The 15,742-nt window shown below is 36.7% G+C and overlaps 1 protein-coding gene across 4 annotated transcripts in view; it reads right to left on the bottom strand.

The window, feature by feature from the left end:
• phf21ab (PHD finger protein 21Ab) overlaps positions 1-15,742 on the bottom strand; it is a 34,557-nt gene that overhangs the window by 17,516 nt on the left and 1,299 nt on the right. For 3 of the 4 annotated variants that reach the window (XM_028035834.1, XM_028035850.1, XM_028035825.1), the window contains exons 2-9: positions 9,479-9,518; positions 8,471-8,522; positions 8,289-8,378; positions 8,173-8,205; positions 8,022-8,087; positions 5,483-5,635; positions 4,318-4,548; positions 489-587 (exon numbers count right to left, since the gene is read on the bottom strand). In XM_028035834.1, the coding sequence (XP_027891635.1) occupies positions 489-587; positions 4,318-4,548; positions 5,483-5,635; positions 8,022-8,087; positions 8,173-8,205; positions 8,289-8,378; positions 8,471-8,512 (714 nt within the window). In that variant the 5' untranslated portion in view covers positions 8,513-8,522; positions 9,479-9,518. The remainder of the gene's footprint in view (positions 1-488; positions 588-4,317; positions 4,549-5,482; positions 5,636-8,021; positions 8,088-8,172; positions 8,206-8,288; positions 8,379-8,470; positions 8,523-9,478; positions 9,519-15,742) is intronic. The other variant, XM_028035842.1, reaches the window with a different exon arrangement.

The following is a 15,742-nucleotide window of genomic DNA, read 5'->3' as shown; positions in this document are numbered from 1 at the left end:
AGTTCATGCTGCAGACACCAGGGGGCGAGGCGGCTCCCAGAGGCGTTACTCAGCTCAAACATTAGCCAACATTTCCGCTTCAACTTCCAGGATTAATCAAAAAAACAAAACAAAAAAAACAAAACACACAAACAGCCAGGAACTGAAAAAATACCAAGAAGCTGCAGGAGAACAAACCGTCACCACGATAAGGTCAACACACACACGCATACACAGAGTCAGAGGGGGTCACGACCCCTCCACAACCACCTGCTCACGGGTCAGTCGGAAAAAAAACAAAAAGGAAGCACAACACGAGGAAAAGGGATGAGGCAGCACAGAGAAAACAATGTTTTAGTGCCACGGAGCAAGGCAGGAGTGTTTGCTTTGCTGCCCTCTGCTGGAGAGTGAGCACATCACCTCAGGTAGGGCCACACACACTGGTCTGAGGGGAGGAGGAGCGGGAGGGGAAGGGGTCAGGTTGTGGAGGCGGGGCTTCTGGGACGCACCTGTGGCTGAAAGGTGGGCCGAGGCGTCAGTCTAGGAGGAGGGACAAACTGAGGAACTCTGATTGGCTGGGCGGAGGAGGAGGTGGTGGTGGCCTGCAGCTGAGACAAAACCACAGCAGAATGTGGGTCTGTGGGTCCGACACCCACACAGCTGGTAGCTGATCAACCCGACCAACCGACAGACAGACCGACCGCTGCCGTCACAACACGACTCAACTTTCAGCTCCTCTGAGATGCATCCGCACCAACATCGGTTTAGCTTCGTTTGGTACGTAAAACCAAAACTCTGCGTTTCATTAGAGCTTTATATGGCAGTCCACCACAAATTAGTTCAGTTAAAGGGGCAGTATCATGTGTTTTCCAGGCACATAGTGCAAATCAAAAAACAATCAAGTAACTATGTTAACTTCAGTTGTTAAAAAATTTTTCTATATCTAATCTGACTTCACAATTTACTGCGTTGAAATTGGGCCTCTGTCTCTTTAAGATGTCCTGCTCTTCAGGAAGTTGTCACAACATCGCTTCTCTATTAACCGATTAATAACTGGATAGCAAAAGGTGATTAAACAAGCAGCAGTGTTGTAGTACTCAAGACTGGTCTTGGTCTCGAGACCATTTATTGATGGTCTCAGTCTTATCTCGGACTTGGGCGCTGAGGACTCGGGATTTCATTTCAAGACCAGTCAAGAGTGCAACTGTGGAAATATGACTAAACTTGCAGCATACTGTCCAGTTTATTTGTCAACATGATTGTTTTCACTGGATGCAAAACGCACCGATTAAAATCCAAGCAATAACGTGACTTACCCATTACGTGTTTCTGTTATTCCCCTCTCCTCCCACCTCCCCACCTTTCACTCGCACGTCACGTTCCAAGACATGCGCAGTGGTTTTCTTTGAGCGGCAGAAGATGTCTGTCTAATCGTCAGTAATAGAATTGCGCTGCATAAATCATAAGAAATCCGATGGCGACAGCTAATTCAGCAGCGCTTCGCTTTCACACACAGGGGGGGATTACGTCTAACTTTTTTCGTCACTTAGAAAAGAAGCTCAAAGAAAGGTAAGCTCCGTTGACGTAATTTTAGCAAAGCTAGCTGTACAGAGACACGTAAGCATTTGTGATGAAAAAAAGTGACTCACTGCGCTGAATTATTGTGCGGAGGTGTTGACTAACGTATCGGATATATGGGACAACACTGTGTCTAAAAGTCTGCAATATAGTGATGTGACATTCACGAACTATCTGAGTCTTCTAAACTTCTCTTTACTAAGAAGATAAAACTGGAGCCTCACTGAGAGCCATTCTTTGTTCTTGTAATGCAGTAGCTATCATTATTTTATTTAATTATATACATTGATATTTATTTAATGAGCAAATAAATAAAACACAAGAACTAAAAAGCACGCAGAACACGCGCATTGCTCTTTGATTGTTTTTGTTCAAAGTGGCAGCTGTAATGTCTGCCATGATGGGAGACATTACAGCATTGAGCTGCCTGGCTTCATGCAGTGGGAGAGACGATGAGAACAGTCATGGTGAGAGTCTTGTGCTTGGTTACTTCTTGCTTGTTGTTCTGGTCAGTGTTCATAGTTGGGCGTTGTTTACCGTCAGGGCATTGCCTCAATTGCTACTGTATGTTTAATGGTGCAGACAGTGGTGATTTCTGACATGAATGATATGTGCAAATGCCCAGGGCGTTATCTTTTTAGATAAGCAGAACAAAGAGTTTGTTCCGCTTTTAATATTGGTTAAATTTACTTCAGTTCTAAGTATTTAATATCTAGGTGTTTTTATGGAAATGTGAATCTTTCAGATCAATCTGATTAGCAATTTTGATCATATTTCACATTTTATTTTGTCATGTAGCACAGGGCGCTGGTCTTGGTCTTGACTTGGTCTTGGGTCAGGTGGTCTTGACTACAAAACTGACAGGCAGTATTGTGTTTTCCAGGTACACAGTGCCATTTTAAACAACAATCAAGTAACTATTTTTACTTCAGTTGTTAAAAAATGCTGTATATATCAAATATGAATTAAAATAATTTTAAGACTTTCTAATTCAACACCTCGAAAATGGGCCTCTGTCTCTTTAAAAACTCCTGCTCTCTGAAACTCCGCCTTGGGGAAGTCATCACAACATGACTCCTCTATTAACCCTTTAACAATGTTTTTACCAGCGTCTCACTGAGAGGAAGCTCCTATGAGCTCAGCAGGTGTTTGCTAATCGCTGCTGGCTAGTCTGAAGGAGCTGGCTACTCTACAGGAGTATGGGAGGCTGCTCTGAGAGGCAGAAGCTTGGAAACTGCAGCTTTAAGGAGGTGCAGTGCCTTGAAGTTGGGGCTACATCCAACCAGGCATTTAGCATAGCTGTATGGTTGCCATGGAGATTAAAGCATTTCTCAAACATAAAAAATTCAAAAAAACACTCTAGGTATGTTTTTGATGAGGGAACAACATTATAAACATGATTTAAGGCTTTAAAAAGTCAATATCATATACTGCTCCTTTAAAAGAAAAGAAGACATCAAAATCTGGAAAGTGTGGCATGCATTTGTACATTCAACCACCCAAGCTTTGGGAAACAATTTTCTCTTCATTCTTCTTTGCAAAATTGTTCTTGTACTTAGAGAAAATCTGGACTTTGATGTTCACAGATTCTCAGATGGATTTAGTTCTGAACTTTGACTAGGCCATTACATTTAATATCTAATCTAAACAAGTGGTGTCCAAAGTTTTTGCCCTGGATTCCAAAACTGGGAAGTTTAAACTACTGATGGGTCACAAAATTTACAAAATTAAAAATGCAAAAATTAGTTTGTGATTTTTTTTGTCTAACTTTACAATAAATGTTTGTTTTTTTATTGAAATTTGTATACTATTAAAGATCCAAAACACAAAACGGGCTGAAAGTTATTTGATTTTTGAGAGGGTACAGTTGGATTATTATTATTTTAATCCAAAATGGTCTCAAAACAACAATACTATTGTTTATCGCAACAACTTCTGAGACATATTATTGTCCACAAAAATGTGTTATTGTGACGGGCCTAAATATAAATACACACCACACTTTTAAGATATTATAAATGCTAAAATTAGTTTGTGGGGTTTTTTTTGTTTCACCTCCTCAACAATAAACAATTTAATAAAAAATGTTAAAGATTTTAAAATAAAAAATTAAATCTGTATAGAGTCAAGACAATTTCCAATTTTATGAATCATTAATTTTCTATTCATTGGCCAAATTTTTACCATCTTGACTTAATGTCAAGAGGAAAATAAAATCACTTTAAGGGCCACAAATTTGTTAATGTGACGAGCCTAAATATAAATGTACGCCACACTTTTCAGACTAGCTTGTTGTGAATGCTAAGGCTAGTTAGCATAGCCACCGACGACACCTGATAAACGCTTTATTTTTTCCTGTAACTGTAAGATGTTTCTGCGCCGTTAGCACACATAGCAGCGAGTACATGAGGTTGGTTGAGGTTGATTTTTTTATCTATATTAACCTTTTGTGCGATCTATGGGGGGCTGTTGGTGGAAACTCACTTCAGCGGGTCAGTTTTAAGTAAAGCTGCTGCAGAGTTAGGGAAAACGGATTCCTCTGTGACAAACAGCAAATGCTGAGTAGATCAGAAATGAACCGTCTAATTTCTGCGCCTCATGGACTCCATCTCGCAGCAGCTGAACGGCCACCACTCACACCACGGCCTGGCAGAACTCGCTCCAGACGTGGCGAGCCTATCTGAGGTCCAGGAGCATCTTGGGAAGCGTCTAACCTGGCGCTCACAAACTGGCCCCGGAGCCGCGGCGGGACGAACTCACCACCACTGCGTTCTTGGACACCAGCCGTACAGGCTCCGAGCTCTGATTGGTCAGCCGGCTGGCCACCTGAAGGTTGATGGGGACGCTCTGCGAGTCGGGCTTGGTAATGGCTGTGGTTACCATAGCGACGGTGGGCGGGCGCTGCGACAGGATGGCGCCAGGCAGGGTGGGCGTGGCGGCGGCTTTGAGCACCAGGGTCTTGGCGGTGAGGACCGGCGTGACCGTCAGCGTCTGTTCAGAGAAATTCACCCAGATTAACTCGGAGAACAACGAGATTAAATCTGAAAAATTCATAAGAGTTAAAACATTTAAAGCTGCAGTACGTAACGTTTGTAAAAAATATATTTTGTATATATTTGTTGAAACTGTTACTATGCTGAGACACTATGTTATGAGACATAATCTGTGAAAAAATTTAGCTCTTCTGCCTTCTCCCAGTACCAACAAGAAATAACCATTCAGAGCCAGGGGGCGGGTCTTAACGCTGTCAATCATGTGTGTCGCTGCTCATCTACCATCTTGCTCCTTCCCTTGCTAAGCTGCAGATAGCATACTATGGAGCTAAATTACTGCCATAAAGTTTGTCCCAAAAAAAAGCAAATTTGAAACTGAAAAAATAAAGACCTTGAATTTGAAGGGTAGTTTTGAAATTGTTTTTCCGTTTCAAAACTTCATCTTCAGTTTCAAAATTTTTAGTTTCAAAATAATTTTTCAAGCCCAAAGTTTTGAATTTTTTTTAACAAACTTTGACCCAAATTTAGCGCCATAGAAGAGTTTGTTGTGAATGCTAAAGCTAGTTAGCATGGCCACCGATGGCAGCAGATAAACAGTTTTTCTGTAACTATAAGTTGTGTTTTGACCATTAGCACATTGAACAGCGAGTACACGAGGTTGATTGACAGCACTAAGACAATCCTCCTGGCTGTGATTGGTTGTTGTGGTTTGTTGTAGTGAATTTCTTCAGATGGCAATCAATCTTTTCACAGATCATCTCTCATATTACATTGTCATGACATGGTGACAGTTTTAACAATTATATAAAAGATATATATATATATATATATACATACATACATTCATATTATAAAAGTTATATACTGCATCTTTATAATAAATAAAATATCAAACTGAATTGAATCAGAGCAGAGAGGTGGCGGTCACCCACCTGCTGCAGTCCTCCAGTTATCTGCTGGCTCTGCAGCAGGTTGGTCGGCTTCAGGTCGCCCCCTACTGGAGCAGCTTGAACCTGCAGCTGCAGTTTGGGCTCTGGTTCCTGCTTCACCAGCAGCTCCTTCCTCAGCTGCTCCACCACCTTTTTCTAAACACAAACAAAACAAATAAAAATCAGTTTTCTCCTTTATTCACCTCTGAAATGTCCACAAAATCAAACTGTGAATACTTTTATTTATTGTAGTTTGTTACTTTTATACAAACACATGGAAAATTTCTCCTCTTGTCATGACAGTCAAAGATTCATTCAATCTATCAGGAAGGAACCACCTTAAAAATACTGATGAGCAGCAACAGGAACTGGGCTTGTGTTAAACCCGACCTGGACCAGAACTCCTCAGTACCAGAACCAGAAGACTCTTTTAGTCAGAACTGAAAACATTCAATCTGTTTACTGATTATTTATCAATATTTTTGCTAAGTGTTAATGATCTTCTTTTATATTATGACATAAATTTGTAAAGAAGACAAGAAACAAAAAGTACAAGGAAGGAAGAAAGCAAGGATACAAAGAAAGAGGGAAGGTTACAAGGAATAAAGGAAGGTTACAAAGAACAAGGAATAAAGGAAGGTTACAAAGAAGAAAGGAAGGTTACAAGGAATAAAGGAAGGTTACAAAGAAGGAAGGAATGCAACAAGGAAGAAAGGAAGGAACGTTATAAGGATGAAGGTGTTGAAAAATACAAAAAAGAAAAGAAAGGACAGGTAAAATAAAGGAGGGAAGGAATGTTACAAGGAAGGAAGTCAGTAAGAAAAGAAGTTCTGGACAGTGGGAACAGAAATAAAGTCTGACAAAAGTTTATTTCTAATCCATAATTTCTTCTATGTTTCTCAAGGCTCATAAAAAACTACAGAAATCAGATTCTGGATTATTCCAGACTGTAGGAACGCCAAACTAATTAAAATAAAAGCTTTTGCAAGGATTTCCAGCACCTATACAAACCCTGCTGAGCTTTCAGCTTCATTAGAAGAAGCATAATTAAGACGAATGGGAAGTTTGACCCCCAGATATGAAATAAAACTTAAGATTAAAGCAGCTTTTCACAACCAAGCGTCTCCATCCTGCATGATGGGAACCGTCTGATCTGTGCGTTTCACCTCAGAGTCCACACTCATCACAGCAAAACAAATAAAAAAATCCAACCTGCAGGGAGCGGACAGAAATAGAAACGCTCAGAAAGACAATAAAAATAGATCTGCAACCAACAACAAAGACGCTTCAGCATCAAGTCTTCAGAAGATCCTGAAGCTGAAACTAAAAAAAAACGCCAGTTTTTAAAGAAAAATCAATCTGAAGCGACAACTGCTGCAGCTCATTTACATAATTACTCACATTATCATAAAGAAACAAACAGATACCCAAGAACAAAAAGTAACTGCAAAGAAGTTACGGCAAAGCCACAATCAGCTATAAAGAAGATTAAAAGAAATACAAAAACAGCATTGATGGAATAATCTAAGCAAAAAAAAGAGAACATAGCAAATCTGTTACATAACCTGCAGATAAACAGAAATATCAGCCAGAAAGAGAGAAAAATATATATATTTTAAATCACTTCATAAAAAACCAAAACAATGTGAATTTCTCCTTTAAAACTGAGGAAATCAGGCTTTAGACTTCCTGGTTATTTTCAGAATAAAAGTCTGAGGTTCCTGTCTGCAGAATGAAACCAGGAGAACATCGAGATCATCAGCTCCAAGTTACACATCAGAACGGGTCAAGAGTCTCCGGTTTGTTCTGAGGCCAAACTAGTCGTCCACGGAGAGGTCATAGAGGTCAGGGGTCAGCAGAACTCAGAGGAGGTCCCAACCTCTCTGCATGTTATGAAGATCAACATCATCCTGTCACCAAGTTTAATTCAGTTAAATTAAAGTTACCAGATCACTGGTATCGACAAGGAAGGAAGAGAGGAAAGAAGGAAGCAAGGAAGTAAAAAGGAAAGATGAAAAGAAGGAAGGATTCAAAGAAGGAAGGGAGGAAGGAATGACACATAAAAAAGTGAGAGGATACAAGGTAGGAAGGCTACAAAGAAGGAAGGAAGAAAACAAGGAAGGAGGGAAGAAAGGAATGATACAGAGAAGAAAGGGAGAACGGACACAAAAAAGGAAGGATGAAATGAAGATGCAATGAAGGAAAGAAGGTAGGACATATAAAAGGAAGGATGCATGCAAACAAAAAAGGAAAAAAGGACACAAACAACCAAGGAAGGAAGGTTGAAAAAAAAAAAAAAAATGAAGGAAAGAATTAAAGGATACAAAGTAGGAATGAAGGAAGGATGCAAAGAAAGGAAGGAAGGAATGATAGAAAAAAAAAGTAGGGTACAGATATCTGTATAAGCAGAACCGGTCCAGGCAGCAGTAGAACTGGTCTGTATTGCCCGGGACAGGGCAACACGGACCGGTCCTGGGTCCGTGTTGCCAGGACCCGCCCTGACCCTTGACCTCCATGTGAGTCAGTCTACCTGTGGACTCACCTGCTTCTCGCTGAGCGCTGTGATCTTTGCCTGGAGTTCGTGGAGCTGCTTCTTTAGATCTGCGTTCTGAAACAAAAACAAAGCGGGTCAGGCTGAGTAGAACCGGACCGGATCCTGGACTGGACCCACACAGAGACCTGCTGGGTTTTACCTGCGGGTCCTGCTTCATCTGGGCCACCAGTTTCTGCAGAAGGAGAAAAATAACGGGTCACAGCGACACCTGGTGGTGGCAGCAGCATCCTGCGGGTGTTGGACCCGGAGACTCACCTGATGGATCTGGATCTCCACCTTCAGAGCCTCCTGTAGCGTCTGTAGTTCCATCATGGATCCAGTCAGTCTGCCAGCCGATCGATCAGCCTGGAACACAAACCCGTCCGGTTACCACTTCCTGTTTGCCGATGACGGCTTCCTGTCTGAGTGGTGCATTCAAAGCGGCGCTGCGTTTTTACCTGAACACCTTCTCCAGTAGGAAAACCATCCAACTGAAGCATTAAAGTGCCGCTGAAAGCAAAAAGGAAAATCGTTAAACTCTGGAATCGATTCCGGACTTATTAGGAATAAATATACCGACAAGGACTGGGCAAGAAATCAATTTTATTAATCTGATTATTGGTTTTTGAACAGGCTTGTCACAATAAGAAATAAATCAGTTAATAAAATGATAAATTAAAACAATGTCAATAGTAGCAAAACTTTGAAACAATTAAGAAGAAATCAGGAGTTATAGATCCCGATAACTCCTGATTGTTTCTGGTAAAAATGCGACTTTCTTTCTGCCAATATTAAGCAGAAACTCTCATAGCCATGATTGGAATAAAGCCCACTTTTTGACAATATTCTCTATAAGCTCTTTTTTAGAAAAGAAAGTGAGCAAAAGTAAAAAACAACAAACAAACAAAAAAAAAACATTAAAATTGTTGCTCTGTGGCTCCTTATATCAGAGGCAGAGAGAACCCACAGCACTCGAACGCAACACAGAGACCACGCCCTGCTGACATCATCTGAAACCGATTTTAGGTCCTGATGCAGGTTTTCATTTACATCAGCAGATCTACACACTTTCTGAAGATCTTTCTTTTGGTTTTGGCTGATTTCACTCTCCGTTTCAGTCCAGTGGAGGACAAAGTAACAATTATAAAACATAGAAACTCCTCCAAATCTGAAAATCCTGTTTTTAAAAGACAGCAGACATCATTTCCCCTTCAGAAAATCATCTGTAAGTGCTTTAATTTTGTTTTTACTGGAGCTAAAAAATGTTACATTTGAGATTTTTATGGTAATAAACAACCAAAATATCCAGTTTATTTACTTTCCTTTGAGTTTAGGAGCTTTTTTTGACAGAATGATGCAAAAGTTCCACTAAACGTTATAGGTGAAAGAACTAAACAAAAAAATAAATCTGTACAGTATTTGAATTTAGACTTTATGCATTGTTGTTGTCATTAAACAGGACTTACCACCTGGCTGTGGGACTGGACTCCACGCCTCTGTGCTGCCCTGGAAAACACAACAAACACACTCCATCACAAAATCAACCCTCATTTTCATAAAGGACAGCAAATCAACAGTTTTCCATTAAAAGAGAATAAAAAAATGTCTTTAAAAAAAAATCACAAAAAAGACATCAGGCTCCATGTGTTTGCAACTAATCCAAAGATATTAATGTTTCAAGATCCTTAATTATTACTACAAACATGAAATTAGTCATTTATAACTCATAAAATGTCATTATATTTAACTAGAAACCTTCCTATTTCATCTAATGGTCCAATAATTATTTTTTTTTTTCCACAGCGCCCCCTGCTGGCTGCCTACAGGTTAGATAAGTTTACAGAAAAACAAAAACGTCAGAATCCTCTGAAGGTCTGAAATGAAACTCATCCATCAGGAAGAACATAAATTATTCTGGAGAAGATCTGACAGACTTACAGCTGGAAGTCAAACCTAAACAAAACCCGTTTATTTTTAATGTACAGTCACAAAAAGGGGGAAACAAAAAACACTCAAAGAAACAAAAGGCTAAAAACTCAGGTAAATTCCACTGAAAAGCAAAGTTAGTTAAAACAAGCAGAGAAATAAAAATCAGCTCAGACTTTATTACCTGTTTGAACTCTGTGACTTCTTTTTCTCATTTAAATGCCGATAAATCTGACTCAGTCTTTATTTTGAGCCTCATGTAGCTGAAAATAACTATTTGTACAAACATTTTCCAACCAGAGAAATACTGCAGGAACGCTTCAGAGAAAGTGCAACACTGCAGAAACATAAAACCGCTTTAAAGTGGTTATTAATAATAAATATTCCTCTGAACATCAAGATTTTCTTTAGAAAGACTAGAAGAAAAACTACATATAATAAACAAAAAAAAAATTTAAATCATAAAAAATAAAATAATTAAACAAAGTTAATTAATAAAAAAGACAGTCCAGAGATAAAGTTTATCTAAAAGTAACCAGGGACTGCTGAGTAGTTTGCTGGTTCAAATCTGCTAAAACGATTCTTTAAAAAAAAAAAATATTTTTTAAAAACTTTATCATTTTTCAGTTTGTTTCTCATTCAAGCAGCTTCAACCTTTAGGAATAAATTTTTTTTCCCCCATTTTCTCCAAATACATCAACATATGAGGCGTTTAATCTCAGAATCTGCAGATTACCAAATCCAACAACTAAGATCTTGGAGGCCAACATGTTGAACTCATAATCTAATCTGGCAAATTAAACAGACATCAGAGCAACAGGAACAAGGTCCAGTTATGTTTTCTATCCTTACACCACTTAGAGCATTTTTATTGTTTTCTAGACTTTTCTGTGCAGCACAGAGACCCTCTAGAAAAAGTCGTGTAAAAACTCTTAAAAATATAATTTTTAAGAACTAAAATAACCAAAAATGTTGGTTCTTTTTTTCCCCTTTCTTTGCTCAAAAATAAACTAAATGTGAACTATTATAATTAATCAGATTTTATTGTGGGAACAGCATTGTAGATCCAAAAATTGTAATGTTTTTCTTTTGTTTTTCTTCTTAAAGTTTTGATAATTATTCTGGTCTTTATTAAAGAAAACTGAAAAAAAATAAAATAAAATTTATTCTCAGCTGTAAAAACATTGAAAAACATTTCCTGTTTTTAGTTGAGTTTTAAAAGCAGATTTGTGTTTTTTTTTAAGTTTAAGCCAATGAGATGTGGTCCTAGTTGCCATGACAACAGAAGGAAACGGTGATTACTTTGTGTTGCATCCAACGTTTTTGTATGTGCATTTTGATTTAAATGTTTATTTACTCTACAACCTTTTATTATTAAGACTTGGTTAGAAACAATAAATAAAAACTATTTTAAACCTGTGTTTTAAATATCAAAAGTACAACTAATACAGAGACAGCAGAACTTTTAAAAGTGAAAAATAGTTTCTAGCTGCTTTTACAACTGTCGTTTTTTAGTGCATCATTTTAATCTATTAATGTTTTTATATTATTATTATTGTCTTGGTTTTGTTTGTTTTTTAACTGTGTTTTAGGAATAAAATAAATTAGGTTTTTAAACACTGTTGTAAAGAAATAAAACTTCCTTTAAAGTTTAAATTCTGGTGAAAACAGTCAAGTATTTACATTTTACTTAGAGATAAACATCCGTTAGTTCCTCACAAGGATGAAAAAGAAAATTATTATAAATCAAATGCAAACAAAAATACTAAATTGAATATTATTTGACGTAAAGTACTATAATACTTTGAAATTCTGTCTGGATTTTGAATAAAGTTGTTTTTTTTCATTGCTAAACTTAAAACATTTTTGAAGTGACAAAGTTTTGTTTAGTACAGTCAAAAATAAAACAGTGAAAATTTCAAACTGAACTGAACTTTAGGGGTTCTGATACTAAAACCTTAAAGTTCTTCCAGAACCAGGAAGTATTTACTTAACTTTCTGCAGTACTTTATTCTTGCTGAGGTCTAGTACAAGTATTAAAACGGGGTGAAAGTCCTACAAGTTGCTCCAGATGTGGAAAACTGTCATACTTTTACTTCCAAAGTATCAAAAACTTTGGAAGTACTTTTCCACTGAACGTTCCCGTCCTGAAACCTAAAATATCCCCACCCTGTGAGGTTAAAGCGTAAAATAATCAGCGTCAGAACTCTGTTAGAACATTTGCATGTGAAACGTAAAACCGAGCAGGAGGGAAGTAAAAATACGCAGAAACTTTGTCACTTCAGTATTTGAATATCAAAATACTTTATAACAACACTAAACTGTTCTAAATACATAAAAACACCTGAAGCTTTGTGAGAATCTGCTGAAAATACTTTTTTTAAAAAGTGATTTAAGCTTCTTTTACCAGTTAGAAACTACTATAGTACTACAAGATACTTTCTAAAACCCGTTAATGAGTATAAAAAAGCATTTTAAAGTTGTGGAGTGTATACTGTTGAGCTCTGAAGTATTTAAATAAAGGTCGTGGTTTAATTGTTAAAGCAGCAGAAGATCATCCAGTAATAGTTTTATCAGAACTTTAAACCCGATTCAGATCAGACTGAAGTTCTTTCAACTTTTCCTGTAAAATGAACAGAAAAATAAAAACAAAATGAAACCAAGATGATCAAACTGCTCAATATATATGAAGTACAAAGTAGTACAGTTACTTTTAACTGCAATACTGTCAGTTTTATACAAGTACAACTTGCCGTCTTTAGTTTCACAAACTGGAACAGTAACTGTGTTAAAAGAAACCAAAGTATACAGATAACTGCATATCGGTGAAAACTCGGTACTTTATTAGTACTCTGCAAAAATAAATCACTAAATACTTCATTTTTTTAATCCTGAATTTTCTTTCCGTCCACAGGAATAACCAGCGTAAAAGCCAGAATTCCCAGTAAAACAAACTGGGAAGCAATAATGAAAACACCTCAGTTTCACAAGTACGTCATTTATTCTAACGAGACGTAAAAGTATAGTTTTGTTTTTAATGAAAAATTTTTTGAATAAGTTCTGCTTACTATTTACTACTTTCCAAAAACACAGCAGTACTTCAAAGTACTTTGTTTTGACACTTTAAACTGTCAAATATTTGTTTACATTATTGGACTTTAACAGATACTGTAGTATCTGATTAAAAACTACTTCAATAAACTGCAAATATGAATAAATCAGAATTAAACCGACTGTATTTCTGTTTGAAATACAACTGAAAGATACTTTCATTAGTACTGAAAACTATTAAAATACAGCAAACTAATAAAGTTTAATTATATTTTTATCTGAATCGGCTTTGTGCTCAAAGAGAAACCAGAAAGAAAATCCAGAGCTCCCAGTAAAAAGTACTGGGAAGCAATAATAAAGTACTGCCAGATAAAAATACATCATTTCAGTTCAGATGCAGTATAATCTGAATCTAAATGTGAAATATTACATTAGTTACCCTGAAAGTAAGTAAAAGTACTGTTTATTGTATTTAAAATGGAAAAAATACTTAATTTTTGCTCATTTCTACATACATTGTAGTACTTTAAAGTGGATAAAATGTACTTTGTTTCTTAAAAACACTTCACAGTTTTTTCACTAAAATATTCTGGAGGAAAAATTACAAATTAACTCAGGATAAAAATACTTTCAAAGTGGTTTAATGAGGTACTTTCATATAGTAATCTGTAGCAAAAATTACAGTTTCACGATCTGAATAAATATATTTACTTTGAAGTGCAGGAAAGTACAAGTACAGCTTTTTAAAATAGAAAAATACTTTAGTACTTCTGTTTTTCAAGTACAATTTAATAAAGTGTTTGCAGTAGTACTTTAAAGGCAAATAAAGGAACAAAGTATCTTTTAAAAACTTTTTGAAAATGTTTTTCTTGGAAAACAGTCGAGTATTTAGATTTAATGCAACTGAAACTCGTACTACCTGATGAAAACTTTTATATTAAAACAATCAAACTGTGACCTACAACTACACAAGGAGGATTTTACCAAATATTTATTTGACTTTATTAAGATATTTTTAATTATTCACATCCAGAGCTTGATGGAAAAGTTAAAATAACTCAAATAAGGCTTAAAAACTAATAAAATGTAACCAACTACTGAGGTTTTGTAATATTTTCAAACATAAATATGCTTTAAATGTCCATAAAAAAACAGAATAAATTTAGTATTTTCTGTTAGATGTACTGGAAAACAATGAAAGTTTCAGTTTCTATTTAGTTATAAGTTTAAAAAGGTAGTTGAAGTAGAGTATATATTAAATTTACACCGAATATTTAAATATTTCTGCTGTCAGAGTACATCTAAATGGTTTATTTTAGTACTCTAAAAACAGCTTATATTCCCTAGTTAAATCTAAATAAATAAAAAATATTGATGTCAATCAGAGCTAAAATTTATAGCTTTAATGATGCAATTACATTAAAGGATTGTTTCTGTCTTCAGTTTGGTGGAAAACAAAAGTGCTATTATCAGCACTACATTAAACTACTAAAATACAACAAACTACCAGGGAATCCTCACAGAGAAAATAGAAAAAAGTCCAGTATTCCCACTGGGATATATTGGCAAACAATAACAAAAGTAGTTTAGAATAAAAAATAATCACCTTTCTTTATAAAAGCAGGAAAAAGTAGGTCTTTATTGTTATTGTAAACCCGCAGTGATGCTTCATGTGCTCTGAAATTAAATCCTAACAGCTGCTGGCGTTTCCACCAGCTCCAGATTACACTCCAGTATTCCCAGTGACTAGGGAATAAAAGTGAAAGCACCAGGTTCGGCGTCCCGGACGGGATGTTGCGTAATTAAGCTGATTGGGTCGGAAAGTTGTCGGGATATAAACTTCCATGAAGCTGCATGCCGCCGCAGCAGCAGAGGCCCGAAAACACCAAGAAGTGAGGCTAAGATGGAGGGTTGATCCTGCGAGCAGCTCTACAAACTCCGCTTTTCTTTCGATTCAGGGGGAAACCAGCCATTAAACCGCTGCTAACCGACCGCGGCCGGCCTCAACACACCCTCCGAGCTGCCTGACAGATTCCCAGCAGAGGGATACCGGGGGACATTTCAGCAGGATCTTCGTTGTTATGTGGCTTTTTCTTTTCTTTTTTTTTTTGTCGGTGTGAAAGCTCCGACCGTTCACCGAGAACAAGTGGATGCGGCCTGAAGTTGGTGTCTGATTCACAGATGCCAGTAAAGGAGCATTCCGCTGTTTTTCAAAACACTGAACTACCTTAAGATTAGTACCGAGTAAAAATCTGAAACACTTGCTCAGTTCAAACCTGGAATTAATTATTCTGCGTCGTTAATGAATACTTTAACATATGGGAAGAAACTTTTATATCATTTTTTAAAGTTAAAGAAAATTACAATTGTCACCGTTCTGCCATCTGAACTTTGTTATATCAAGCTGGGTTATAAAACTCAGACTGACCAAAAAAGACAAAATTATTCTAAATGCTTATATAGCTTTAAAAACACAGTTTGAGATCAAATAAACTTGTTTTATTTGTCAAAGTCCCATTAAGAATCATTTCAAAGCATATAAGCAAAAATAAATACCATCAGTAAATTGACAACATGTAAACTTTTATTAGTTTGTTTTAATGAATCCAAATTTCTTTAAAGCAGCTTAGGAACATATATTTTAAAATAAAAATATTTGCATTTAACTTTTGTTTTGATACACAGAGTAGGCTGTTTTACAAATTACAAACTGCTTTCTTAAAGAATATTTACCCAGTCTGGATCACTTAAAT

Source organism: Xiphophorus couchianus, chromosome 2, assembly GCF_001444195.1.
Source record: "Xiphophorus couchianus chromosome 2, X_couchianus-1.0, whole genome shotgun sequence".
NCBI classification, from domain to species: Eukaryota; Metazoa; Chordata; class Actinopteri; order Cyprinodontiformes; family Poeciliidae; genus Xiphophorus; species Xiphophorus couchianus.
This window is presented reverse-complemented; position numbering and strand designations above follow the sequence as displayed.